Source organism: Porites lutea, chromosome 2 (assembly GCF_958299795.1).
Source record: "Porites lutea chromosome 2, jaPorLute2.1, whole genome shotgun sequence".
Taxonomy (NCBI): Eukaryota; Metazoa; Cnidaria; class Anthozoa; order Scleractinia; family Poritidae; genus Porites; species Porites lutea.
The window spans coordinates 50,717,960-50,744,308 of NC_133202.1; the positions used below are offsets into that span (position 1 = coordinate 50,717,960).

The 26,349-nt window shown below is 39.6% G+C and overlaps 2 protein-coding genes across 2 annotated transcripts in view; both read right to left on the reverse strand.

Moving 5' to 3' along the window:
* Positions 1–338: 338 nt before the first annotated feature.
* On the reverse strand, positions 339–11,765 carry LOC140927164 (ATP-binding cassette sub-family C member 4-like). Its single transcript, XM_073376814.1, has 6 exons — positions 11,235–11,765; positions 10,028–10,410; positions 8,150–9,423; positions 2,589–3,159; positions 1,874–2,010; positions 339–1,425 (listed from the first exon to the last, which is right to left on the reverse strand). The coding sequence occupies exons 1-6, from the start codon at positions 11,763–11,765 to the stop codon at positions 512–514; spliced, it is 3,810 nt and encodes a 1,269-aa protein (XP_073232915.1). The 3' UTR covers positions 339–511.
* An 8,779-nt stretch (positions 11,766–20,544) lies between these two features.
* The window catches only part of LOC140926366 (ATP-binding cassette sub-family C member 4-like), a 17,274-nt gene continuing 11,469 nt past the window's right edge, over positions 20,545–26,349 (reverse strand). Inside the window, exons 4-6 of the mRNA XM_073376118.1 lie at positions 23,423–23,993; positions 22,868–23,002; positions 20,545–21,460 (exon numbers count right to left, since the gene is read on the reverse strand). Coding sequence (XP_073232219.1) covers positions 20,545–21,460; positions 22,868–23,002; positions 23,423–23,993 — 1,622 coding nt within the window. The remainder of the gene's footprint in view (positions 21,461–22,867; positions 23,003–23,422; positions 23,994–26,349) is intronic.

The following is a 26,349-nucleotide window of genomic DNA, read 5'->3' on the forward strand; positions in this document are numbered from 1 at the left end:
GAGCTGGTTTTTTTTTGTATTCGCCCACCTTTTTCTGAACTAATCCGATACGTAAGCAATCGCAAGTAGGGGGCTTTTCAGCATGGCTTGAACTTAATTACTTTGTTTACCGGAAATCGTCAAGGAGGCAATGGAAATAAACGGGTTTACTAATTGTTTGGTTTAGGAGCACGAGTATGCTGCAGGTGAATCCACCCCCAGGAAACCTGGTTAATATAAAATATTAAAGTATCTTTAATTCAATAAAAAAATATTTGGCACTATGTCATGCTCTCTTTGCTCGAACTATAAAAATTAAAGAACAAGAGAAAGTTAGCTATAGACAAGGACCAACAGTATTAAAATGTAGACACCTTTGATTACGCTTATTTTCCGAGTTGCACGTTCGCGTGCACCATTATAGCTTTCCTCACGGAATATCATTACTTCCTTAGCGACTAAAATAGCTTTCAATGCTGGCATTGAAGACATCCTCGAAATGTCACCCTAATTTTTTGGATGGAGGAAAATCCTATGTGGCGGCCTTTGTTACATGATCCATTTCACTCAAAATTCCTCCTTTTCTATTTATTAGCACATCAAACGTATCAAACCCAGCGACTTCCCCATTTTTTAGGACTAAAATCTTGTCACTGTCTCTAATTGTGTTCAAACGATGTGCTATCGTGATAACTGTGGAAGATTTGAGTTCCTCGCGCACTATGTTCCAGATTGTTTGTTCCGTGTCTGGATCCACGTGTGCAGTGGGCTCATCCAAAATGACGATATTCTTTTGCTGTAATAACACGCGAGCCAAGCAAATGAGTTGGCGTTCCCCAACACTTAAATTTGCCCCGTGCTCCAATAATTTATGATCCAACTGACCCTCCAGGTTCTCTACAAGACTTTTCAGCTGCACCTTTTCTAAAGTGCGCCACAAAACCGCGTCTTCAAACTGCTCCATCAGATCAAGATTTTGCCTTACCGATCCGATGAAGAGGGCCGGATTTTGTCCAAGAATTGTTATTGCCCGTCGAGACTCTTGTAGATTGATATCTCTTATACAAACGTTATCAATAAGTATATCTCCGTCAGCTTCAGGCATGCGCATTAGTGCCGCCACGAAAGAAGATTTCCCTGCACCTGTCCGGCCGGCAATTCCGACCTTAGCTCCACCATTGATGATAAGTGTTATATCCTTTAGACTTTGAGGACCACACGGATAGTACGTCAGGGATACGTCTTTGAATGCGATATTTCCCTCATACGGCCACAATTCCGGAGGATTTCGTTCCACTTTGTATCCAGGTTCAGATTCCAGCTCTGTGTAGGTCGTTGCTCGCTCAACTGAAGTCATTAGAGTTTCGATATCCGTTAACTGACGAACAGTAAATTGCGTCAGATTCACGGTCTGGACTATGTAAACCAGAGATAGTCCAACTAAAGCTGTAAGAAATAAAAGAGAATATTCTCAATCAAAACGCCTACTCCGCCAAACTCTAATCTTCCTACACTCTCTTCACACGTTCTAGACTACGTATAAAAGACCGTAAAAATTGAATCCCCACTCACTAGAAAGTTTAATAACCGTGTACTAAATGGGAAATTGGTTTTAGTGCCTTTATGGCTGCAAAAACAATTCTTAGTTTTAAGTATCTCAGTATTTATTTTCATTTGACGTTTGTAAGTTAATTAATACTTCTAAATTACTAATTACGACATTATAAGCGTGAGCTTAAAGCTTTCTATCGTGGGTAATTAAAACGTATCCAAACGTATGCTATTGCGTTATATTAAAAGGTGAAGTTTTTAGGTAATTCAGAGATCTTAAAACATGAGCAACATATGAACATGAATTAATTCCGTTTCTCATCCCATAAACAAATGGATTTACCAGCATCGTGAGACACAAAAACTGCAGCAAGAGCCGCTGCACCAGTTAAAAGAGCAGAGAGACAATCCAAGCGTACACCAAGCCAACGCCGACAGGCAAAAACCATAATGTATGACTGAGTATGAATATCTTGATACCTAAGAACGACAAAAAACATAAGTCTAGATATAAAACCGTTTTTTGTCATATGTTTAGCATACCACCTCTGCGGTTGTGGAAGCCAGCAGACTTGGAAAGGATCATGTAATGGGTTAAGCCACGAAAAAAATACTTCATAGTCAGAAACCTATATGCGTTTCTACCAAGTATCTTTCCGTACCGTGGAAAGTGTAATTGTGGTGATAAAAATATATTGGTCATAACAGGGGTACGCTAAATCGGGATCCTGCTGAAGACATTTAACTGCAAGTGAGTGCAAGAATGACATCTCTTCGGGGATTTTTTATCACAAACAGGTTCGTTATATCGAAGGAACTCTTCACTTTTTTTTCTTCACTCTTTTCACAGCAAGTTTAACTCTTGTCTATATTGCAGTGTGTCACTGGTGCCATTTTGCTCCATATTAGTTAGATTTACGATAGGAAATACCCCGTCCAAAATATATTTTTATTTTTTACTAGTTAGCTTTGCAGCTGAATTAAATCCGATTTCTTCGTTGTCCCAAGATTAATTTTCATCCCGCTATTAAGGTTAATTTAAAATTGATTTTAAATACCTGCAAAACTCTTCCACAAAATCTTCTTCCTTGTTTCTTGTCCGAATCGTCTCCAGTCCATCCAGGGTTTCCGAAAAATGAGAATAGACAGGGCTGCGACGAATGGACTCCATCCTTTGTAGTTCCCTGGAAGTCTTTAAGTAATATCTTGAAATAAGCCCCGCTAACACAGCTATTGGGACAACGGCAAACAGAAGCCAAGAGTTTATTACAGTTGGTAGAAGAACTGAGGTGAACATCAACAAGACCAGTTGGACTGCTGACAGAAACTTTCTCGGTATTACTTCATCCATGCAGCCTACATCTTTAGAGAACCGATTCATAATTCTTCCCACGGGATTTGAATCAAAGAAGAGGACCGGTGCTTGTAGAATAGCCGCTACCATTTTATTGTGAAGACGTTCAGAACATCGTAACGACACCAAATAGAAGCCAAATGCCCGAATGATGAGAAATATGAAAGATGTGGCGACAAGAGAACCGTAGATGATAAGGTTTGTCGAATTCTTTTGATCTTCTGGACGATCCTTTGTCAAAAGTGAAAGCCACACATCACAGGAAACCATCGTTGCTAAAAAGTGAATATCAGAGAAAGAAGCGTCAGATACTAGTGTTGTCTAACGAATAACTGCGTCTAAACAGGAGATTGTATTAAATTGAAGATGAATGAGAAGATGAAGGCTGCAACTTATCAAACAGGTATGCTACATGCTATAAGTATACAAATAAAAAACTGTACAAATAACCATCGTGGGGAATTTGTACTCGTTTCGTGCAGTTAATTGGATATGAATTATATCTGAACATGTCATTATAAACGCAGATTTGTGGCTAGACAAGTAGTACTAATCGAGGAAGTTGGACGTCAGTACTGAACAGCTCAGTTAAAGGCAAAAATACCTTGGGAGAACTTGTGCGGTGGCTGAAACCGTTTTCCTTGCAAATTGACCACAGTATCGGCTTGGAAACGTGTCCCATTATAGCCCTTATAGTCAGCTGAAGCCTTAATCACTGAAGATTTGATTTATTTGATCAACAACAACCATACATTTACTCTGACGTCTGAGTTTCTTTCTAACAAAGGAGAACTTAGTAAAGTAATCATTAATTATCAGGTATCCACGTAGAATAGACCAATTCCTACTGTACCAGTACGCCAAGAACTTGTTGGTGCCTCTGTCAGAGTAATCAGTTCTTTTGCCTGCTTAGGTTGGAGTTCTTGGATGACTTTCCATGCCTGAGTCATCAGCTCCCCAGTGTTCTTGTTTAGATTTTTCCAGAATACCAATGTGCGTACTACCTTGGTTGGCATGTAGTTTGGACAAAATGTCTCCCTGGAGTTACTGAGGAATACTAACGCGCTGATCTTTTAGAACCGGTCATTTTTGACAGATAACTCACAGGTCGAACCAATGGCGGAAACTCCTTTACTATCGTTTACTGACGTGGGCCAAACTGAACCATTGTTTAGACTTCCTTAGGGGCAGCAAGCTCTCTGTCGTTGGCTGTTTCGAGTTAAATTCTCTTGAAGTAGAATAACACCGAGACCCTTTACCAGTAGGATTACTTCTTTGGTTAGGTCATACTACGCCGGAGTGATTTTGTCGCTTTAATGTCATTCCCAATCGCGTAAAACGCTTGCTCTTGCAAGGAAGTCTTGTCAAAATCATCTTTCTCCTTTAGCAATTCTCGCAAGGGGGCTTTCAAGGCATTAAACCTGGAAATGAATGGAGCCAAGTAGGTATATAAAAAAAATGTTTCCAGCTCGTGCTGTGAATTGGTGGGGGGTGACATCGTCTTAGCAGGGCTGAAACTTTATCGCGGTCAGGTTTAACTCCATCCTCAATACAGATGATGCCCTAGAACTTGATCTCCCTCTGCTTAAATTTGCATTTGTCTGGATTCAACTTACGTCCGCTGGTTCTGAATCTGATCAGCATACCATGCATGTGACGTTCGTGTTCCTCCTCTGTCGTAAACAACAATATCTTCGGCTATCTCCACTTCACCTTCACAACCTTTAAAGGCCGGTATGTTTTAGCTTGAAACACGCCCTGAAACATCAAAGGCCAAAAGGTATTCAAAGGAAACGGAAAAGACCAAATGGTAAGTTTAAAGTTAACGGTTTTTGTAGCCCAGTTCTTGATCCAACTCGGCATTCTAATATCTACATTTTGCATCTCCTATTGAGAAGTATTTGTCACCTGTCATTCTTGGAAGAACTTTTTCAAGTGAAGGATCACGTGATTTTCCATTAAGGTCCTTGGGATTGATCGACGAAGATTCTCAGCTTTTCGCCATTTGGTTTTCTGCGGTACACTTAGCGGTTAACTCAGGCAGTTGACTCGAATTCTCTTATCTTTCTAATTATACCTTGTAATACAGTGTAAGCTGGTTTCTGCTTGATGTCATCCCGTAAGTTCAGTGGTACGCGTCTCTGGGTTTGTACAATTGGGGGTACTGAAGCATCCATTTTTCATTTTCACTGAAACAATTAGGGTAACCTTGTTGTTGAGAGAGGTTGGTTTTTTGGATGTAACCAGTTCCGAGGGAGTGGCTGGCTTGGGTGTGGCTCCTTCGGGTTTGGTCCGAGAGGATGTTGTTGCCTCGGGTGTGCCTCCAGTCCTCTTGGAGGATGTTACTGGCTTTGGTGTAACTCCCTCAGGCTTGGTTTGCGAGGGTATGGGTAACTCATGGGTGTCGAGGGGATTTGCTGAATCACTCTGCACAGAACAATGGAAAATAATGAGATTGAGGTCACGTGCTGTTGGTAAATCTAGAAGGGCTCGACCTTCTGCTTCAGTAAAGAAGAAGCTTGCAGCAGATTGTCGGCCTGAGAATTCATATGTGATCCTGAAGACCATCGGCCGTACGTTAGATAGTGAGGAAACATACGATGATACTGTCTGAACAGCAAAAGGTTTCCTTACACTCCTGTGTCCAACTCTGCTATAACTGCAACTGGTCGAGGCCAAATTTTACTTTAACAATCACCTTCATCTTTCGTGTTATCCAGGCTTGTAGGATCAAACGCATTAACTTCAATTGATTTCGAAAGTAATGAGAAGTAGTGATTGAAATTACTTATTTGAATCGAGTGTGCTCTCTTCCTTGTGTCCAGCGAAGACGTTCCTCTGCCTCAGCGGCCCCTGCTTGTAGACCGGTGCGTTGATTTGGAATTTCCTCTGTCTTTAGATGAACCCCCCGACACTCCGCGGTTTGCACGACATTCTGTTACCCAACGGTTTGGTTTCCGGCAGTTAAGGAACTCAGCTCCATACGCCGGGCAACTTTCACTGGTTCTTGAGAAAAGTTCTAGGCCATAGTTAGGGCACTGCATACTTTAGGCTTGTTGCCGTTCCTAACGCTCTTTTTGATTCCATGATCATTTTGTTTTGATCCCATCCTTACTGCTCCAATTGAGACAGGGTATCTTGGTCAATGTCAGTTGCTTCGTCGAGTGAAAGCGCTAGACCTTTTTTCCTTAAAGCCTCTCTTGAACTAGTTTGTGTTCTGTTCCAACGATTAGTTGCGAACTTTTCTATTAGATGCACATTCATTTAAGCCAAATCTCTGAACCAGCCTCTTTTAGCCTGATTCCAGCAGCGTTTCATAAAATAATCCATAGTTTTCTCGTTGTTTTGCCGAATCTGATGGCTTTGATATCTAGTAAGCCTGTGACTTACTTTAGGTGCTACGTGGTTCTCAAATCATCGCCAAATTTCTTCTGGTTTGATGCGATCATCATCGTCTTCCCATGTCCAACTGTTGTAGGCTTCTGGTTCTTGGCTGTCAGTCCACAACGGATATAAATAAGCTTGTTTTTTATGCATTTTGTTTGCATGGCGACCAGCAAAGATTAGATTGCGGTATTACTTGAATTTCACGAACTGGTCTCGTAAATATTAAGCGTCCCAGTTTATCTCCGGGGTTTTAATTCACGAGGCTCTTGCCATAGTTATTCGCGATAAATCGAGGATTATCTTGCACGATGAAGACTTTGCCGCTGGACGTGTATTTTGACGTAAATCACATTCAATTACTTTTATCCAGGCACAATGCTGACCGACGAACGTACGATGAGGCGTAATTTATATAACAGTATAAGTTTCTACAGAAGTGCAAATAAGTATTGACCGAAGAACAATGCAAATATATATAAGCACCCTAACTCTGAAACAATGAAAATGGGATGTGATCATCACAAAACTGTGTCCCGAGAGAGGCAAACGATTAAAAGGAAGTTCGCCACCATTAGCTGCTAGTACTAAAGCGGTCCAGGCTTAGAAGGACCATCTGCTGTTAGATTCTTAGGAAGCATATGAAGATACAGATTGAGGGGCCAAAAGTTTCCTTGCACTCTTGTGCCCAACTTTGCCTTAAGTATAGCTTCGGACTTCGCCTTTGGTGGATACCACTATCGTCGATTTGCTTAATTCTCCATAAAGGAATACTCAGCCTTATTCAATATATGTTTAATACTAATTTAAATACAAATTTGGCATAATTGCTACAACCAGTTGAAAAAGTACTAGAGCCACGGTACCTTTTTTTGGCTTAAGTGGCCTGGCCATGATCTTGTGCTTGTGATCCCGCCTTTTCAAAGTTGCAGCGATACAAGGCCATCCTCAAAAACTGGAGGAACAACTTTGAATGGAGAGTAGGCGGGAGTTGAGTATTTTATTGCACAGAAGTTTGACTAGCAGAGATTTGAAGTAAAAAAGGCTGGTTTTTCGTTGGAGTGTCTGAACATTTTTACAACTGGTTGTGGCGTCAGGCAAAGATCCCTTAATGAATCGCTGCCGTAAGTGAACATCTCTAAAAGTACGTATGACTGCCCTACATTATCACATTCCCCGACGTGGCTGTGGAAACTTTCTACGCGGACAGTTTTTTTGCGCCTATAACTATTACATGCAAAGGGAAAATGTAATTACATATATTTCTTTTTGTATTAGTGAAGGCCAGTTCCAAGTACAACATAACATTTTTTGCAATGATCGACAAGGAGTTTGACAATAAGATATCAAACAACGTGGCATTTTTGAACAGCCCACCAGCCGTGGGGAGGGGTCACAAATGACTTTTTCTCGCAACCAGTTACAAGGATCACTTCGGTGCATAGCAAGTGCCAGTTATGGAAACTTATTCTGCCCTACAAGTATGTCTGCTAATAGGGGGTTTTAAGAGGTATTCTCATAACTAAGAAATTTTTAAGGAGGATTTGATCCTAGAAATATGATACAAAGCCTAAGAAAACAGTCGACATTTCGCGACGTCACCACTGGGTTCTCGTGAAACGACGACTGAGAACACGTGCAAAATTCCATACTGCTGATGTATCACTACCCACATCTGGGCAGTGCTTCTGATTTGTTGAAGCAAATTTCCCTCGCCACACGACCAATCGAAAGCACCGCCATAGCTGGGTACAGGTCACCAGCATGTGTTCGTTCCTCAGCCGCCCTTTGAGGGTGAACCATTGCTGGCGTCGCGAATTATCGCGTGATTTCCCAGGCTATAAAGTGATGTTGTAAATTTTCTTCATGTTAAGGCCTTACCTTGAGTAATAAGACACCAGCAAATTCCCGTGATTATTAGCAGTAAAGGTACTCCGCTTCTAAAGTATTTCCAGTACAGACTAGCAGACACAGCTCCGATGGCTCGATCTTCTTCTGATAAGCGAGGCCCCTGTACTTCATGGGATACACTTTCATCACTCATCTTAGGAACGTCATCTTTGTCTTTATTTTCCATACCAACAACCGATTCGATTTCGTTAGCTTTCTCATACGTGGGATCACGAGTTGCATTCAGGATACCACTTTCTTTTAGCTCAGTGAAACTTCCCTTAGCCAACATTTGGCCTTTACACAATACAATAATGCTATCAGCTTCTCGCATGACCCTTTCTTGGTGAGAAGTTATTAATCGGGTTTTCCGTTTAAGTAGGCCTTTGATGCATTCCCTAAAGATGTGATTGGCGACTTTAAAGTCCACGGCAGTTAAGGGATCATCCAACAAGTAAAGCTCTCCTTCAGCGTACACCGCGCGTGCTAAGCTTACTCTTGCCCGCTGGCCTCCACTAAGAACCACTCCACGCTCTCCAACGATCGTTTGGTCACAGTCTGGAAATTTCTCGATGTCTTGAGTCAAAGCACATGCTTTAATGACTCTGTTGTACTTAGATTCCTCGTACTGTTCGCCAAACAAAATGTTTTCTCTTATAGTCCCAGAAAATACCCAAGCAATCTGTGGCACATAAACAACAGTTCCATTGTAGTTTATGGCCCCGTTCCGGTCTGGCACCTCCCCAGCAATTGCCGACAAAAGAGTAGATTTACCACTGCCCACTGGTCCGGTTAGGACTGTTAAACTTCCTTTTTCCATTGTGAAGTCAATATCCTGCAGCAACGATTCGTCGTCTGTAACTATTTTTTGCTTTTGATGATTAAAATTTCTGACCGTTAGGATAGTTTCTTGCTGAGGATCTGTTGACTTGTAAGGTAAGAAGATTTTTTCTGCTCCTTCCTGTTGATACATCCTTGTGTTATTTGATTCAAGGTTGTTTAATAGAAGGAAGTCACGTATTCTTTTCAATGAGACATAGGCGTCATATGATTGCATGAGTCCATTGGACAGTTCCGTACAGAGGCTCCTTCTCAGCAGATTGATAAAAGACAGTAACGAGAAGACGGTAACAGGAGTCAGGGGCTGACCGGTTAGTACAAGAGTGATGACAGTGATAAGGGTCGCTGTTGGTGTTGAAACGTATTCGAGAGCAGCAATGATCGACATAACAGCACTCTTTTTACGGATCAAATTGATTTCATTGCTATAATTGAAAAACAAGATACGAGGTATCATTAGGCACATGCTTAATTCCTTTTATTATAAAAGTGACCTTTTTCGTGAAATTTCTGGATTCCAAAAGACAAGTCGGGCAGGTAGAGACTAAACAAAGATTTATACAGCCATGCTAGGAATCTAGAATCGCAATACTTTTGGAACGAGATTTCAAATGGCTTTTAGGCTTGGACGTATGAGTTGTAATAACAATTTAAGTTGTAATAATGAATATATGAAATTTATATATTTGAATCGCGGAATGAAGAAATAAATGTAGTGAAGGTCCTTGCAGTTTAAAATCCAACTTCTGCAATTACGAAAAAGAAAGCCTGAAAAAATCCAGGCTTGCCGGGACTCGAACCCTGACCTCTGCGATACCGGTATTGCAGATAACTAATCCAGGGAGCAGGCCAATTGGGAGCTGGACAGTCAATAAACTGGCTCGTAATAATTATACCCAGAAAAGATTATGGAGATTAAATAATTTCTGTATGAATTTCTACTGCAGGTTTCATAAAATGTAAAATTTACTTGCTCAGTACCTTTCTAGCAGCTCAGTTTTATTTTGTGTTATTCAAAAGTTTCATTACCTTCGGACGTTCTTTATTTTGCCTCTATATTCATCCTCCCACACATTACTTTTGATGGCGCGGATCCCAGAAACAACCTGATTGATCAACGTGATGCGGTGATCAGTTACCGCGGCTGTACGCAGGCGCAGTACAGCCCCAGCATAGGACAGTCCAGCAACGTATGGCAGGCACATACAAAGTAAAATGATTCCCATTACAGCTTGCCATCCGATTAGATAGACTAGAAAAAACGTTACTGTTAAGAGCTCCACGATGGATCGAATTCCCAGAAAAAACAATTGAAAAGTGTCGCCCTCTATTCGCTGGACATCATTTGATACGAGATCAATAACTTGACCGGTTGAAAACCTCAACAATGTATCCTTGTTAAGGAGAAGCGCCTGCAAAAAATCAAAACAGTTCATATATTTATCTTAGAATAAAGTCATCACTAACAAAAATAGCTATAACTATTTTTATCATGCAATTACATTGTATGTGGATCGTTACAATATTATGGCTACATCATGTTTTCCTTTCATGCATTTATTCTGATTGCTTAGTGATAATGATAAGGACTGATAATGATGATGATGAATCTGTTTGGAACTTGGGAACATTTTATCTTTGATTTTTGAGAATCATGTCTTAGTTCGAGTATGAATCGACTCTGTCATTTACAGAGACGTAATTTTATGTGATATCCAACAAAGTTTTATGAACAATGTGCTCTCGCTGAATGAATAATTTTCTTTCCTGTTGGCCTCTTCATTGCCTAAATATGAGCCTAAACTATTTGATATCACGATCATACACGTACCGAAGCCTTTATTGTTTTTCTCATAGAGGAGGAAAAGAAGAAGACCGATCGAGGTAAACAAGAGGCTACTAGCTTAGTTTTATTGTTGTTTTGCTGCTGTTGTCATTGTAAGTAACTATTGAAAGCGTCACCGTCGCGGTTGCCGTTGACGGTGCTTAAAGTCCGAGGTATCAGTAAAACGCGGGGTCGGGATCTAACTTTTTTTTTTTTTTAAAAGAGTGCTGTTCTAGGGTTAGGGTTAGGGTCAGTCTCAAGGCTAATGCTGACCCTAACCCTAACCCTAACCCTAAAACAGCATTCTTTAAAAGAAGAGATAGACCCGCCGCCCGACCCCGTCCTCGGCCCCGACCCCAACCCCGCGTTTTAGCGACACCCCTTAAAGTGCCTATTGAATTTTTTCTTTACCTTCATGTAGATTAATCCTTTTAGGGCGCTGCTAATCCTGGTTCCAAGCACCTCACATCGGTAGTCAAATTGGTGCATGCTAAGAGAACTGATTAGTTCGTTTATCCCAAACGCGGAAGCACAACCGTAGAGAAGATAATTGTGTTTTAGCCTTGCAATCATCAGGGATTTTAGAAGGTATCCAAGAAGCAGTGGTTGGAGAATGCGACCAACTGTGTTCAGACTTCCAGCTGTAATAAGGATTAAAAAGTCCTTTGCTGTTAGCATTTTCAATACACTTTTCCAGAGTTTTGGTTTAACATCCTGTATTTTGCTATTAGCTGTTTCTTCGGTCCATTTTGCCTGAAGCTCCTCTGTCAAAAACCAAGTAGTGTTTTCTTCTTTAAGAGGTAAAAGATCATTTTCATCAACAGCTCTTTCACTCCCTGTCTTTATTAGAATGCTCATCCACTGGAAAAAAAGAGAAGAGAAAAAGCTCTCGCTTTCCGAGTGTGCAGAGGTGGCAATCTTTCTGTACCTATTCTTTACCATTTTTCTGAGGTCTAGATAAAAAAAAAAAACAGCAAATTTTTAACCGATACAAATTATAACCTTTATCATTTTATCTTGTGATAACGCCAGGCGATAGTGGCGATATATCGTCTCAGATGTTGAAAACATACATTACCGTTACTTATTTCCGTTATCTATTTCTATAGTAAGAAGATACATAGTTTCCTGAGCGTCGCTGAGTTACTTGCACATTCTCCTTATCTCTTTTGGGATAATCTACCTCGTCCAACATGCGAAGCAAAAAATTTCGCATCCATAGAAGCGAAATTTCGTTTTGCCGAAATCTCGCATGACAGGGCCGTGAAATTTGCACTGGCGAAATTAGGCCAGAACGAAAATTCGCATCGGCGAAATTTCGCTGGTAATGGAAGCGAAGACGGACGACTTTGACGTGCGGCTTTAGAGGTGAGAATTTGCATCCATTTCAAGAGAGGGCATTTCCTTTGGCCCACATATTACTAGTTTATGGAATCGTTTATTCGATATTGCGTATCGTTGTTGTAGTGTATGGATAAAAATGTAGTTCTCTGATAGAGATAAGATGGTGAATTTTGAGCCAGGTAAATGATTCAGAAAGATGTCTTTTTTTTTTTTTTTTTCAATCAGTGTCCCAGGCGACTCGGAAGAAAAAAATTCGAGTACTCCAATAGGAGACTCGTGGAAGTTCAGCCTGTTGAACTAGGACAAACGTCCTGTATACTGTTACGACTAGAATGTCGATATGAGAAATGAGTAAAGATGAGACGAAGAGTTGGTGAATTTTGAACCTGGTGAATAAATGAAAATAAATCAAGATCAAGGGTTCGACTCCTATATGCCACTTTCACATTTCCCATAATGTACCTTATTTGGCCCCCAAAATTTTGCATACACTCTAAATCAGAAAGATCTGTTTTAGCCCTAGAAATAGGGCCGTTTCGGAGAGTAAAATACAGTCCTACTTTTGAGTCTAATTTGGCTCCCTTAAATCAGGGCCAATACAGTCCAATTAGCTAGGGTTGATTTGGTCCCAGGGCTGAAATGGGCCCTACCGTGGGCTGGAATAGCCTTTTGATTGAGCTTTCTTGGCCTAAATTGTGCTCAAATGGCTCCAGGAGGGGCTGAAACAGATCTTTTTAATTTTCAGTGTAACCTATGTTTTTCATTTCTCCTGCGTATTATTACAGCCGCCCCAAGAGAAATTGAAAACAATGCTTATGCAAAATGTTGCGGGTCAAATAAGGTGCATCATGGGAAAAGTGGAAGTGGCGTATTGTGAGTACTCGTTGTCACTGACCGAAAAAAAAAACATCCTATACCATCATTTCTCAATCGGTAGTTCTCCGGTAGCAGATAGATGCTTCGTAATAGTATTAGCAAAGAAATGAAAGCAAATTTCGGCGAATTTCAACGAACAAATTGCGAACTTTCGTTTCAGACGAAAAATCGGCGAAATTTCGATGCATGTATTGTTCTAACGTCGTGTAAATAGATGCAAAAGTCTCACAAAAGATCAATTAATTGCTGTGAGAACTTGAAGTTTATTCGTTATTCGGGCAAACGGTTTAGGGTATTAAGACAAGAATAACTGAAAACTGGTTAGAATTTTAGTTTTGAGAGCCAGTATCAGTAAAGAATACGCTCTTCAAATAGATGCAAAGTTTCACCTCTAAAGCCGTACGTGCGACTGAAGTCTAAAGTAGAATGACCGTAAACCAGAGAGTGGAATCAATTGGCCTTGCTGCGAGAACTAGTTTATTCGTTATTCGGACTAATACTTTAGGGTATTGACACGAGAATAACTGAAAACGGGTAAAAAATTTTATTTTTGACAGCCGAAGATATCAACTTGCCCAATATCAGTGAACATAACGTTCCCTACAGTCTGACTCTTAGGGCACGAAATAACGCTTTTTCATAGGCCTTTTGTCCATTTCTTGAGTGTTAAACTCAAAACCTTTTTCAGAATCCTGATTGCAGGATTGGCGCATACAAAGGCTTGATGTAAACAAACCGCGCAAACATTTTTTTTTGAAAAACTGTTCTAACAAATTTGATCGTTACAGTTTTTCTAAAGCCGGAGAGGCATGTGACCATCTAAACTGCCAACATACCGGGGAATTTAACCAAAATTTTTCAAAAAAACTGAAATACCTGCGGGTCTGCCCTGGGGGGGGGGGGTGGGGGGGGGGTGCATAGGTGGATTTGGAATTACTAACTTGAAGAAGGGGAGATTCTGGATAGTTTACTCCCCGTTAACATGACGAAGAACAAAGATAGAATATCTGCGGATAATTTTTTTTATAGCAAACTATAGACACATGGCTACACCGTAGTTATTAAAGCGGAATGGCTATGAAACCCGTTAGACACCTTAGTTTGTTGTATGTTTTTGTCAGCTTTTTTGGACCTGACCGTGCTGACAACGTTCAATGGTCTTCCTATCATTTTGAACTTACTGACCAATAACAACATCGCATTAATTTATTCAGTCACAATTTGTGAAGAAACAAACAAAGGATTGGACACGATCAGGGAGCTATTGACATAAACTACAGCACCGTTAAATGCGCTTAATCTGCGCGTCAATGTATTTAGCACGATTTTTACGTCTCCTACTGGAGGCGGGATCTCCATTTTAAGTGGTCACCAGAGCTGCGAGAAGGTCCAGCTGCTTGCAGTGCAAAGGGAGTACCTTCATTTCTCAATTATTTTAAGACCCTGAGTAGTAATGGTCCGGCCCCGGAAATCGAACCCGAAACCTTCCGCTGTGCAGTCAAGCGCTTTACCGACTGAGCGAATCCTGCCGTTGTTTTCAACTTTGATATTTGCCGGCTTTCATAACCAGTCTCCCCTACTAACTATGGTTATTTTAAAACTATCAGTTGTAGGGAGATTTGACATATTTACACGTTAAGTGTTTGATAATTCCATACAGCTCGCGGATCGCTTTCGGTGATTGTTCATCTTTCAAGTGCATTCGACTGGATCATTTCATCATTATTATATTAAAAATTCGTAGCCCCTTCCAGCATGTTAATTGTGCTGTTACGCAAGTTTTTTTTTTTTTAACATTCCTACTGAAGATTTTGATAAACTATTAATAATCGATGTTATTCAATCAAACTGACGAGATTTACTGGATAAATTAAATGCATAGAAAACCAGTCTTAGCAAGTAAAGAAGCAACGTCTTTAACTAAGAGGATCTTCTTTGCATATGACATTCATTTGATTTCATTAATATTCACTATTTCAAGATATTCTGAATTCGCGAGTTTAAAAGTTTGAGTTATTAATAACCGTCAGCGAAAATTCCTAAGACCCGTCTCAGAAAGCGGGTGGGCAGCCACCGTATAGTGGATTTTTAAGGACTGTAAACAGTTGCTCAGTTGCTACTTCGAGGCTGTTGGGCAACTCCGCCTTTTTAAAAGTGCAGTTCCCACTGAAATCACTATCACTATGGTATCTACCCTTCTTAGTCAGTGTAATCAAGTGAATCGATCAGTCGTAATGATCAATCCATAGAATTGCATCCCCTTATAGAAGACGATTTAACAAAAAAGATGCGATTTGAACCAGTAACGTTTCTTATCCTGTTTCGTAGTCTGAAGTAATGGGTCTGAATGCACTGACGTAATGTCGCAGCCAGGGTAGGTCAAGAAATTACCGATCCTTCAAATCCGTTGAACACTATTAACCTTAGTTTCTTTCAGTTTGTTTGCTTTTACAGGTTTCCAAATTAATGGTCAGAAAAAAAGTACACCTACCTTACTCTCTTGTTTGCCTTTGCCTCAGTGAAAGGAATTAGAGGTTTGTACTAGAGAGAAGGTTCAAACTTTGATGGCATTCCTCAATTTTGCATTAAAAAACATAATTTCGATCACAATACGGTCTGTTATTAACAATCAGCAGACCATAAAGTTGTTTGTCGCCTTGTTCATAATACATGATTATATGTCACGAAAGATATTAATCAGGATGGCATACCCTTGAACAAAGACGCTCTAAGCAGCTGGCAATAAGTGTTTTCAAATCTCTGAATAACATGGAATGACCTTTATCCTGAGGGTTTGAAGAACTTGTTCAAACCAGCAACCTCGAGGGTTCATTCCTACAACGTATTTTCGAATAAAGAGTTTTTACCTCGGCCGTCTACTGAAGTTGCTAAGCGAGCTCTTAGCAGGGAACAGTCATGTGGAATGGCCTAGAAAACCAGATTGAAGATGAGACAAATCTCAACTCTTTCAAGTCTTCCTTGAATTTGTCCTGAACCAGAGATTGCCTCTAGGGAGTTGAATTGAAATTATTTTTAGTTATTTATTATATACTGTACATAAGGTTAATATTTAATAAGTTATAATAGGTTAAAAAGTATTGAAATTAATTCTAGGATAGTTTCGGTGTACGTCATTACTCGCTCAACTGATGTCCTCAGAGTTTCAGGGGCACCCAACGGCAATTTTCGGAAAAATATCTGTTCGGAAGACGATTTGAGAACTAGAATTTTCGGAACATTTGTTGTAAAATTTCTTGCTTGCCTGCCTCTCCTAGGATTTTCGAACATCTACAAAATGGTATAATTACCCATTTTAAACGGATATTTACCCTAAAAAAGGCCACCTAGAATTTTCGGGAGCCTTTTTCGGGCTGAAATTTTCGAGAAGGTAAGTTTTGATCCCTATAATTTTCGGATCACTAGACTTTCAGCTAGGAAATCCGAACAGATGAAAAGTTTTTAGGGGATAAAAATATGCCTATATCTACCGTTTAAATACTAAAATACGTTCAACAATGCTATGTTAAGAGGTTTTGAACTATATCCTCGTTGGGTGCCCCTGGAGTTTCGACCTCAGCTGATTTCTTTACTGCGTATTAGGTCAAAACAACGCTCTGAACTACATAAACCAATGTCAGACCGGTAAAGGCTAAAACATGAAGAAAACTAGGAACCGTTCAATAAGTAGTCTGCTACACAGTCGTTTTTAGTGTCGTCACGCAACGCTCCTCCCCACTACGCGTTGCGTGACGACACTAAAAACGGCTGTGTAGCAGACTATTCAATAAGCTATGGTTTATAAAACACAAATGAAGTTTTCGGATATTATGCCCTAGCCCGAAAAGCTGCCTTGTTTCGGGAAATTAAACCATCTATTTCCCAACCAAAAAATCCAGGCTTGTACGGGATATTCGAACCCTTGACCTCTGCGATACCGGTGCAGCGCTCTACCAATTAAGCTAACAAGCCAACTAGGAGCAGGTCGTTAAATTGGTTCGTTATAAACCCGTGAAAGGATGATGATGAAGTTTTGAATATATGAAAATCATATATGTGAACTGCGGAGTGAAGAATTAAATGAAGGATGATCATCGCAGTTATATACGCAACCGTACAAGCTTGAATTTTTTTCAGGCTTTCTTTTCGCAACTGCAAAAGTTGCGTATATAACTGCGATGATCATACTTCATTTAATTGTTTTTGAAGGTGCAAAATAATTTTCCCTAGTTTCAGGATTATTTCTCCTTGAGAAACAGTTCGCTTGTCTTTAAAAATTGTTATTTCGAGTTTTAGATCAGGCCCGAGTAGTTCGAAAAGTGGATAATACCATTCACTGGATAAATCTCTATCCAGTGGATAGGGTAAATTTACTTTCCTAAGGCCCTGTTTACAAGGAGGGAGGATAACCCTTGTGCTAGGGTTACCCTAGCAATCGCACGACGTGTTTACAAGGCAGGTAGGGTTACCCTAGCGCTAGGGTTACCACAACAAGAGGGTTACCCTACCTGCCTTGTAGACGCTCTGCTAGGGAGACTAGGGATAACCGCCTACCTTGGTCAACTTTCCGCCATCATGCTTGACCAGTAATCGTGCCAATTTAAACGGTATTATCCAATTTCTGAGCTTAATTATAAACATCTGAAAAATAAAATGTTATTTTCTGTCCACTATGATAAAATTTTCCCTAAATTTTTGTTTTTTCGTGAACTTCAAGATTATTTCAAATCTTGGACCAGGGGGGGAAGGGGGGGGGGGGGGGGGTAAGCTACTTCCCATACATTCTCTTAAATGAAATCCAAACGATGTTCTCACAACTTGCAAAGCGATCAGCAAAGGTCTTGCCAGCGGATTTGTGTAGTGATCATGCGCATTACGTCAAAATCCATAGATAAACGGTCTTGAGAAGAAACAAAAACATGGCGATCGAAGGCGGGACTGTTTCTCACGATTATATTTTGGTAATTCGCAAATTTATTGATTTTATGTCGCTTTTCAGACATAGTGTGTGGTTTTCTTTTTCTGTTAAACAATTTCCCTCTGCAGAGTTTGGAATATGCACTTAGCTCGATCCGTACAGCTGATAAGAACCGCCGAAGAGCTAGAGTTGAGCTATCAAGCAGTGTTTTGCTGCAAACCTTAGGAAAGTTAAAGTCGCTTCAAGGTACAGAGCTTTCAGTAGCAGTTGTGATTTGTTCATTAGGATCGTTTTGAATTTTAACTTTGGATTCAAGGTGTTGACTGATCGTAACAAACGAAGTGAAATGTTATGAAGTGTGAATGTTTATTCAGTTATGATTGTAGAGCTGTAAGCTCATATTTATAAAGCTCTCTGAATTACTTGCTTCCGATAAATTTGACACTTTCTCCAGTAATTTGTATCAGCATCAAGTTATCCTTACCCGGCAAAAACGATGTAACCTATAAATCGATCGATCTAACACGGTTTCCCCCGCAATAGACCTTGTCACGGTTTTCGACGCCATCTTGACGAGTAGGCAAACGCGTGAGAAATTACAGTGTTTGTATGAGAATCTAATGTCGGATAATTTCCGTAAAACGGCTGTTCTGCAAAAAATATCAATTGTCAACTAAAGCTACAGTGCAAAGGATTGTCCTAAAACATTTTTGGGGCATATCTGTGCTTAAACTTCTCAAGAGGCTTGCTTCAGATTTTCCATATATTTGTCTGTAATTTTCCCGGGACTTTCTTACAGACAAATGTATAGAAAATTTAAAAAAGTGGTTCTAGGTCTTCAAGAGAATGTAACGCCCTCAAATTTTTTCAGGAGAATCCTTAGAAGTGAAGCTTTAGTTTACAAGTCATATTTTTTTCAGAACAGCCGTTCTACGGAAATTATTCGACATTAGATTCTCATACAATCACTGTAATTTTTCACGCGTTTGCCTACTCGTCAAGATGGCGTCGAAAACCGTGACAAGGTCTATTTCAGTACCGAAAGACAAATACGATATGAAAGAAAAACAAAGATGCATGATATTATTTTTTTCAATTTTTATTTTTTCAGTAAGCATTTCTGATTTCCTCTGCCGGTCGCTTCTTGCTTCTAAAAAGTCTAAACATATTTACTGTGGGAAAAGTACTGCAATTTTCCGCTGACCACCACGCGGGGTGACCGCTTTGCAAGTTGTGAGAACATCGTTTCTCGGTCCCAGACCTCGTCTCTCCCCCCCCCCCCCCCCCCCACTGTCTTGGACCGTTACAAAGAATGTCGCGCATGACGAAACACGTCAACAAAGCTGGTAAGGTTGACCCGGGTGATAGGGTAACCCTACTTGAGAAATTTGCTTGTAAACCAGAGCTAACTTTCACCCGCTTGCTAGGGTAACCCTCTCTCCTTGTAAACAGGCACTAATACTTATCTGCTGGATAGTGTTTTATCTGGTGGATAGCACCATCCAAAGTTTGAACACCGCAGAGCCTGTAGAACGTCTAAAACTATTGGCGATTAATATTTTTTTTTCGACCTTGCAATTACCTGTGAAGTGAATCTTCACAAGACAAGATGCCTGTATGCTGCAGATGAATCCACCCTCTGTTAATCTAGTTAAAACAAAGCTAACTACTGAAATATTTTGGAACTTTGTCACCCCTTCTACTCTGCTACACGTTTGAGCTACAGAACTAGGAGAAGCAGTTTCAGGCAAGTAAAAACAGTATTAAGTAAGAAAAATCTCTCATAGGGCACCTTTGGGAATAGCATTTGCAGAGTTGCAAGTTCGAATTTGCCATTGATTATAATTTTTCTCACAAAATTTCAATACTTCTTTAGCGGCTATGGTGATAAAAATATTGACGATAAAAAAAAAAAAAAACGTATTTATCAATAATGACGATAACTACTGTAAGTATGTTAAGATAAGAATTGTTTGATGCGTGAATAGACGATAAATATTACTATTAAAAGGCGCGTTATCGGCAATTATCGATCAGTCTTAAGACGAAAGGCTCGACATTTGCCCTTTTCCAAGTAGATAAGTGCTGGGGCTGAAAGGCAGAAGTATCAATCAGATGAAGCTTGTGAACGCTGTTATTAAAGATACCTTCATGAAACAACAAGTTTGAAATTGCCGCTCTCCTGCCATAACAAGTTGGTATCGCGCCATGTAAGGAAATTTTGATTCCGGAATCCAGAAAAATTTTCCCTGTGAAATCCAGAATCTGGGAAATGTTTGCTTGTGGAATCTTTAGTCCTGGGTTTTGGAATTCTTAATAATGCTCAAGGAATGCGGAATCCCAATTCCACTAACAAAGAATCCAGAATCTAGTATCTGGAATCCGGAATCCACGGCCTGGAATCCAGAATCCTAGACTACCTTGGATTCCCTTACATGGGACGATTGGTAGTTAATAAGATCAAAAGCTTTACAAAAGTCAACAGCATGAATCTTTTAGTAGCCTCATTTTTTTAAACTACATGATTAACGCTGGTATTAGAGACGTCCTCGAAATGACAGTGCAATTATGTGGATGGATGAGTATTTATGTGGCTTCCTTGGGTACATGATCCATTTTACTTAAGACTCCTCCTTTTCTATTCACAAGCACATCAAAGCTATCAAACCCATCGACTTCTCCACTTTTTAAAACTAAAATCTTGTCGCAGTCTCTTATTGTGTTCAAACGATGTGTAACAGTGATAACCGTGGAATGTTGCAATTTCTTGTCTACTATATTCCAGATCGTTTGTTCTGTGTCCGGATCCACGTGTGCAGTTGGCTCATCCAAAATGACGATTTTCTTTTGCTGTAACAGCACTCGAGCCAAGAACATAAGTTGTCTTTCTCCAACACTAAAGTTTGCCCCATGCTCCAATAATTCATGATCCAACTGACCTGGCAAATTCTCTACAAGACTTTTCATCTGCACCTGTTCTAAAGCTCGCCATAGTTCCGCGTCTTCAAATTGCTCCATCAGATCAAGATTTTGCCTCACCGTTCCACTAAAAAGGACAGGATTTTGTCCAAGAACGGTTATTGCTCGTCGAGATTCTCTGAGGGTGGTGTCTTTTATATTGACATTGTCAATAAATACGTCTCCACCAGGTTCAGGCATGCGCATTAGAGCCGCCACGAAGGAAGATTTCCCTGCGCCCGTCCGACCTGCAATGCCGATCTTAGATCCACCGTTGATGTTAAGTGTAATATTCTTTAAACTTTGAGGACCACCCGGATAGTAGGTCAGGCATACGTCTTTAAGCGCGATATTACCCTCATGTGGCCAGATTTCAGGAGGTTTTTGTTCCACTTTGTATCCAGGTTCAGGTTCAAGCTCGGTGTACGTCATCACTCGCTCAACTGATGTCATCAGAGTTTCAACTTCAACTGATTTCTTAACTGCGTACTGAGTCCAAACCACACTTTGAATTACATAAACCAATGCCAGACCGGTAAAAGCTAAAAGAAAACCGGGTAAATACTTATTAAGCTATTATTACTATTTATTATTTATTAAGCTACGGTTCATCAACCATAAGGTAAATTTTTCGGTTATTATGTCCTGGCCGAGGCCTGTTTCTCGAAAGGCCCGCAAACTTTTCGGGCTGGAAGGCAAATTTTAAAATACAAACCAGTTGAATAGTAACAGTTCCTAGCTCACAAACCAATCAATTTTGCTTCTTTAACTGATAGTTTCATTGCATCATTTTCATAGTTATTGAAACTTTGAACTTGAATGGAAACACGGCCAAGATAAAACAGCTTTCCAGTCCCGAAAAGCTATCGGGGCTTTCGAGAAACGGGCCCCTGGTCGGAAATGCTATCCTGTTCAGGACAAGTAAGAATCTTTTGCGCGGTTGTTAGTACGGAACAATCGACCGGATTTTGTTCTGCCTAGAACGTCTGCCTGGCGTTCCAAAAAGCATTCCCGTTAACTCATCCCTAAGAGGGCTAAGGTGAGGCTTGGGGTGGGTGCAATTTCCATCCCCCTTTTTTAGCAAGAGGATTTTGCTGGGCACCTGTCCCTCGCTACCCTGGGCGCCAGGAGTTTTTCTTCCTGATACAAGCACTTCGTGGCGAACCGGGAAAGCGAGGTGTGAAGCTTTATCACACCCCTAGTACAGTGGTTGGTTTCCTCTCAGTGATTTTGAGAACTGACCGCTGAATCCAAGGGAGTCCGTCGTATCAAGAAATTATCTATTTTTAGCAACCTAAAATTGCCATATATCAGATTTCGCTAGGGGTACCGAAGGGACTAGTTGCATTTCAAGAAGAGAATGTCGACCCACATGTATTATTCAGTAGCTGCCAAGAGCTATTTTACCAGAAGTAGCTTTTTCATAAACATTGAAGCAGTGAAAACACTGAGAAAACTTGACCTGTTAGTTCCATCAGGCAATCATAAACCAAAAGACAAATAAACAAATTAGCTTTGAAAAAGCAGCAGTTGTATTTTATTTTGAGGCAGCAGTAGTAGAACACGATAATTTTATAACTTAACACAAATGAGAAAAGGCCCCATCGTCAACATAGTCTTTCTATGTCGGTAAACAAATTTTTAGATTTGTACAAGAAGTAAAAGCCTTACTGGGCGATTGATGTGTTCTAAGAAATTTAGCAGCTCATATAAACATGGATTAATAGGCCATTTTACAGTTATGGATGGAAGCGAGGCTGAGGGTGACCTTGTTTTGATACAAACCTTCTTTGCATTGTTATGGAAATTGTTCTTGAAAAATATTAGTTAGCATAAGAATAGCTTGATTTACAAAATAAAGCAGGAAGGTTTGTATCAAAACAAGGTCACCCTCAGCCTCGCTTTCATAAACAACTGTAAAATGGTCTATTTGCTGATTACATATCCATATGCATCCTGTGATACAATAACTGAAGCAAGAGCCGTTGCAGCAGTCAAAAGAGCGGAGAGACAATCCAAGCGTACACCAAGCCAGCGCTGGCTGGCAAAAACCATAATGTATGACTTAGAATGAAGATCTTGATATCTAAAAGGAACAATAATAATGTACGATTTAGTTTTGTAAATTCGATTTCGCTGTCAAATCTTTCACATTCGAGCATTCTTTGAAAAAAGAATCCTTTGCATTAAAACGCCTTGTCATATGATAAAAGAAGAATGTAAAAAGACGTCATAATCTGGAGAGCTAGCTTGTCCAAATCCCAGGTGAACGTCCCAGTTAAACGTTACCAAAACAACCTAGTTAAGATAACTGAGACCTAATGGCAGCAACACATCAATCACCGCGATGAAACCAAACGGCGATCGTGTTACAAATCGACTACCTACCTGACTACCCAATTGACTGACTACTTAATCCAGGAGTTACTCATTTCAAACTTGAGCTATTCAGAATACAAATATCAAAATTATTCAACAACAACGACAAAAACAAAGAGTAAAGTACCTGCAAAACTCGTCCACGAATTTTTTTTCTTTTTTTCTCGTCCGAATTGTGTCCAGTCCATCCAGTGTCTCTGAAAAGTGAGAAAAGACCGGACTACGACTAACTGACTCCAGCCTTTGCAGCTCCCTTGATGTCTTTAAGTAATATCTTGAAATAACTCCCGCTAACACTGCTATTGGCGTAAGAGCGAACAGAAGCCAAGGGTTTATGACAGTTGGTAGAAGTATTGAGGTGAACATCAGCAAGGTCCTTTGGATTGCTCTCAGAAACGTTTTGGGTAGTACATCATCCATGCAACTTATATCTTTAGAGAAACGATTCATAATTCTTCCCACGGGATTTGAATCGAAGAATACGACTGGTGCCTGTAGAACAGCCGCAACCATTCTATCATGAAGACGTTCAGAACATCGTAAAGATACCAGATAGAAGGTAAATGCTCGAATGATGAGAAATATGAATGATGCCCCAACAAGAGAACCATAGACGATAACGTTTGTCTCGTTGTTTTGATCCTTGGGGTTTGTCCTTGTCAAAAGCGACAGCCACACATCGCAGGAAACAAGCATTGCTAAAGGAAATATAACAGAAACAAATGGAGTCATACATCTGGAGTCATACATTTTTGGGTGTCTGTGAAGAAGACTGGCATTAATTTGCGACCTTGAAACAAAGATGGTGTGTTGTGGCTTTTTATATGCTGGTTGTATTTGATTCTCCATCAAAGTAAAACAAAACGACCGACCGTTTTCGCGTGTTTTCTAATCCTACATGAAGTTTAATGTTTGAACATGGTCTCAGTTTTTGTAATTTTTTAAAATCATAACATTCTCTCTGACATCAGTATGGTTTTTGCAAGCATCACTCCACTGCTTATGCTCTTGCTTGTTTATATGACAAAATCTCTTCCGCAAATGAAAATAAGGAATACAGTGTCCATAACATTTTAACTTCAAATTAGAGCATTATGGTGTTCGAGTCACTGCACTTAATAGATAGATAAAAAGCTATCTAAGCAATAGAGAAAAATATGTGGAATTTATTGGTATCAGTTCAGAGGCTTGCGAAATAAAGTGCGGGGTACCTCAGGGCTCTATACTAGCCACCCTGCTCTTTCTGTTCTTTATAAATGATCTGTGCAATGTGTCAAAGGTGGTGGACTTTATTCCTTTTGCTCATGACGCAAACATATTTTTCCCCACAAAGATTTTAATTTACGTCCTGAAATCTTGAATTCTGAAATGCTTAAATTAACACAATGGTGTCGAGCAAATAAGCTGCCCATTAAGTTTAAAAAAAACGAATTTTATGGTTTTTAGGCCACGCCAAATGAGGCAAACACTTGATCTATTCAAATTGACAACAATCTTATTGAACGTCTGAAAGAAACAGTATTTTTAGGTGTTATCCTCGATGAGCATTTGTCATGGAAGCCTCACATTCTTAGCGTTTCTGGAAAAATATCAAAATCTATAGGTATTATTTATAAGTCAAGTTTTTGCCTTCCCAAAACTTCCTTACGCTCTTTGTACTATAGTCTAGTTTACCCTTACTTAATATATTGTGTTTCAACGTGGGGATCGACATATCAGTCTAATTTAAGTCGGATTATTATTCTGCAAAAGAAGATAATCAGAACAAAATATAAAGTTTCTTTTGATTCTCACACTAGTGTTCTTTTTAAGGAGCAGAAGATTTTTAAAATTCTCGGACATTTATTTATACCAAATATGTAAATTTATGTATCTCTCTAAAAGACGGTTTACTTCCTAATTATTTTCGTGATATGTTTACTCTTGCAAGGCAGATACATTCGCATAATACAAGAAATTCCAGGGTTTTCTATATACGTCATGGTCGAACTGATTTTCGAAAATTCTCAATTCGGTTTCAAGGTCCTAAGTTTTTTTTTTTTCAAGGTCCTAAGTCGTGAAATTCAAAACGATGAAAGTATCAGTTTGTTTGGCAAAAGAATTGAAAAAATCCCTTCCTTCTTAGTCGAATATACTCTTTGCTGAGCAACATACCTTTTCTTTTTCTTTTTTCTTTTCTTTTCTTTACTTTTAAAACTTAATCCAAATCTTCATTCAGTACCCTTAACTTGCATGATTTACTCCATAGCCCAGGAAGCGTATTTTAAATAGTTTATAAGCCCCTGGCTTCTATATAGGCTTCCTTTTCACAACCACTTTAAACATTTAATTTTGTAAATAATTTAGTTAGAATAGCGCATAATTATATCTTTAATGTATTATAAATTTCTATATATTGTTGTTGTATTTGTATGTGGTTAATGGCAAAAATGAAAGAATGAATGAACGAACGAATGAATGAATAAAGTTTATTTTCATCAGACTCTGACAGCCTTTCCACAGTGACCAGTCACGTTTTTTTCATTTGTCCTTATCCTTACAGCTCAACATAATCATTCCTGGCAACAAGCAGAAATCTTGTGAAGAACACACTGATAGCTGCCTTGCATTTGAACTTTCCAGTAGAGGGCTATTCAAATACGCAGTTGCAGAAACCTTTCATTAGAAGATAGATAGTAGCTCTTATTAGTTTTATATGCAATGGAACAATAACAATTAAACAGAAATACAGTACTCGAATCTGATTAGCTCTCAATAAAAGAGATCCGACTGGTCAGATCGAATGAATGAAGAACCGATAAATAATAAAGAGCAAATTTCACTAGGCTAGCCAAAGTGATTTAAGTCAAAGTCCATGCTAACTAATGTAAACCAAGACCTGAAAACTCGAGATTGTGTTCAATCCTGGACATAAGTGGAAGAAGGCTATTGAGTGAGCAGAATGCCCAACTACAGCTTCTAAATAAAACATGAATGTATTAAATCAACTCAAGTTTAAAGACGATCTTTTCCACAAATACTTTACAACAACAAAAAAAACTGACAAGCACACAA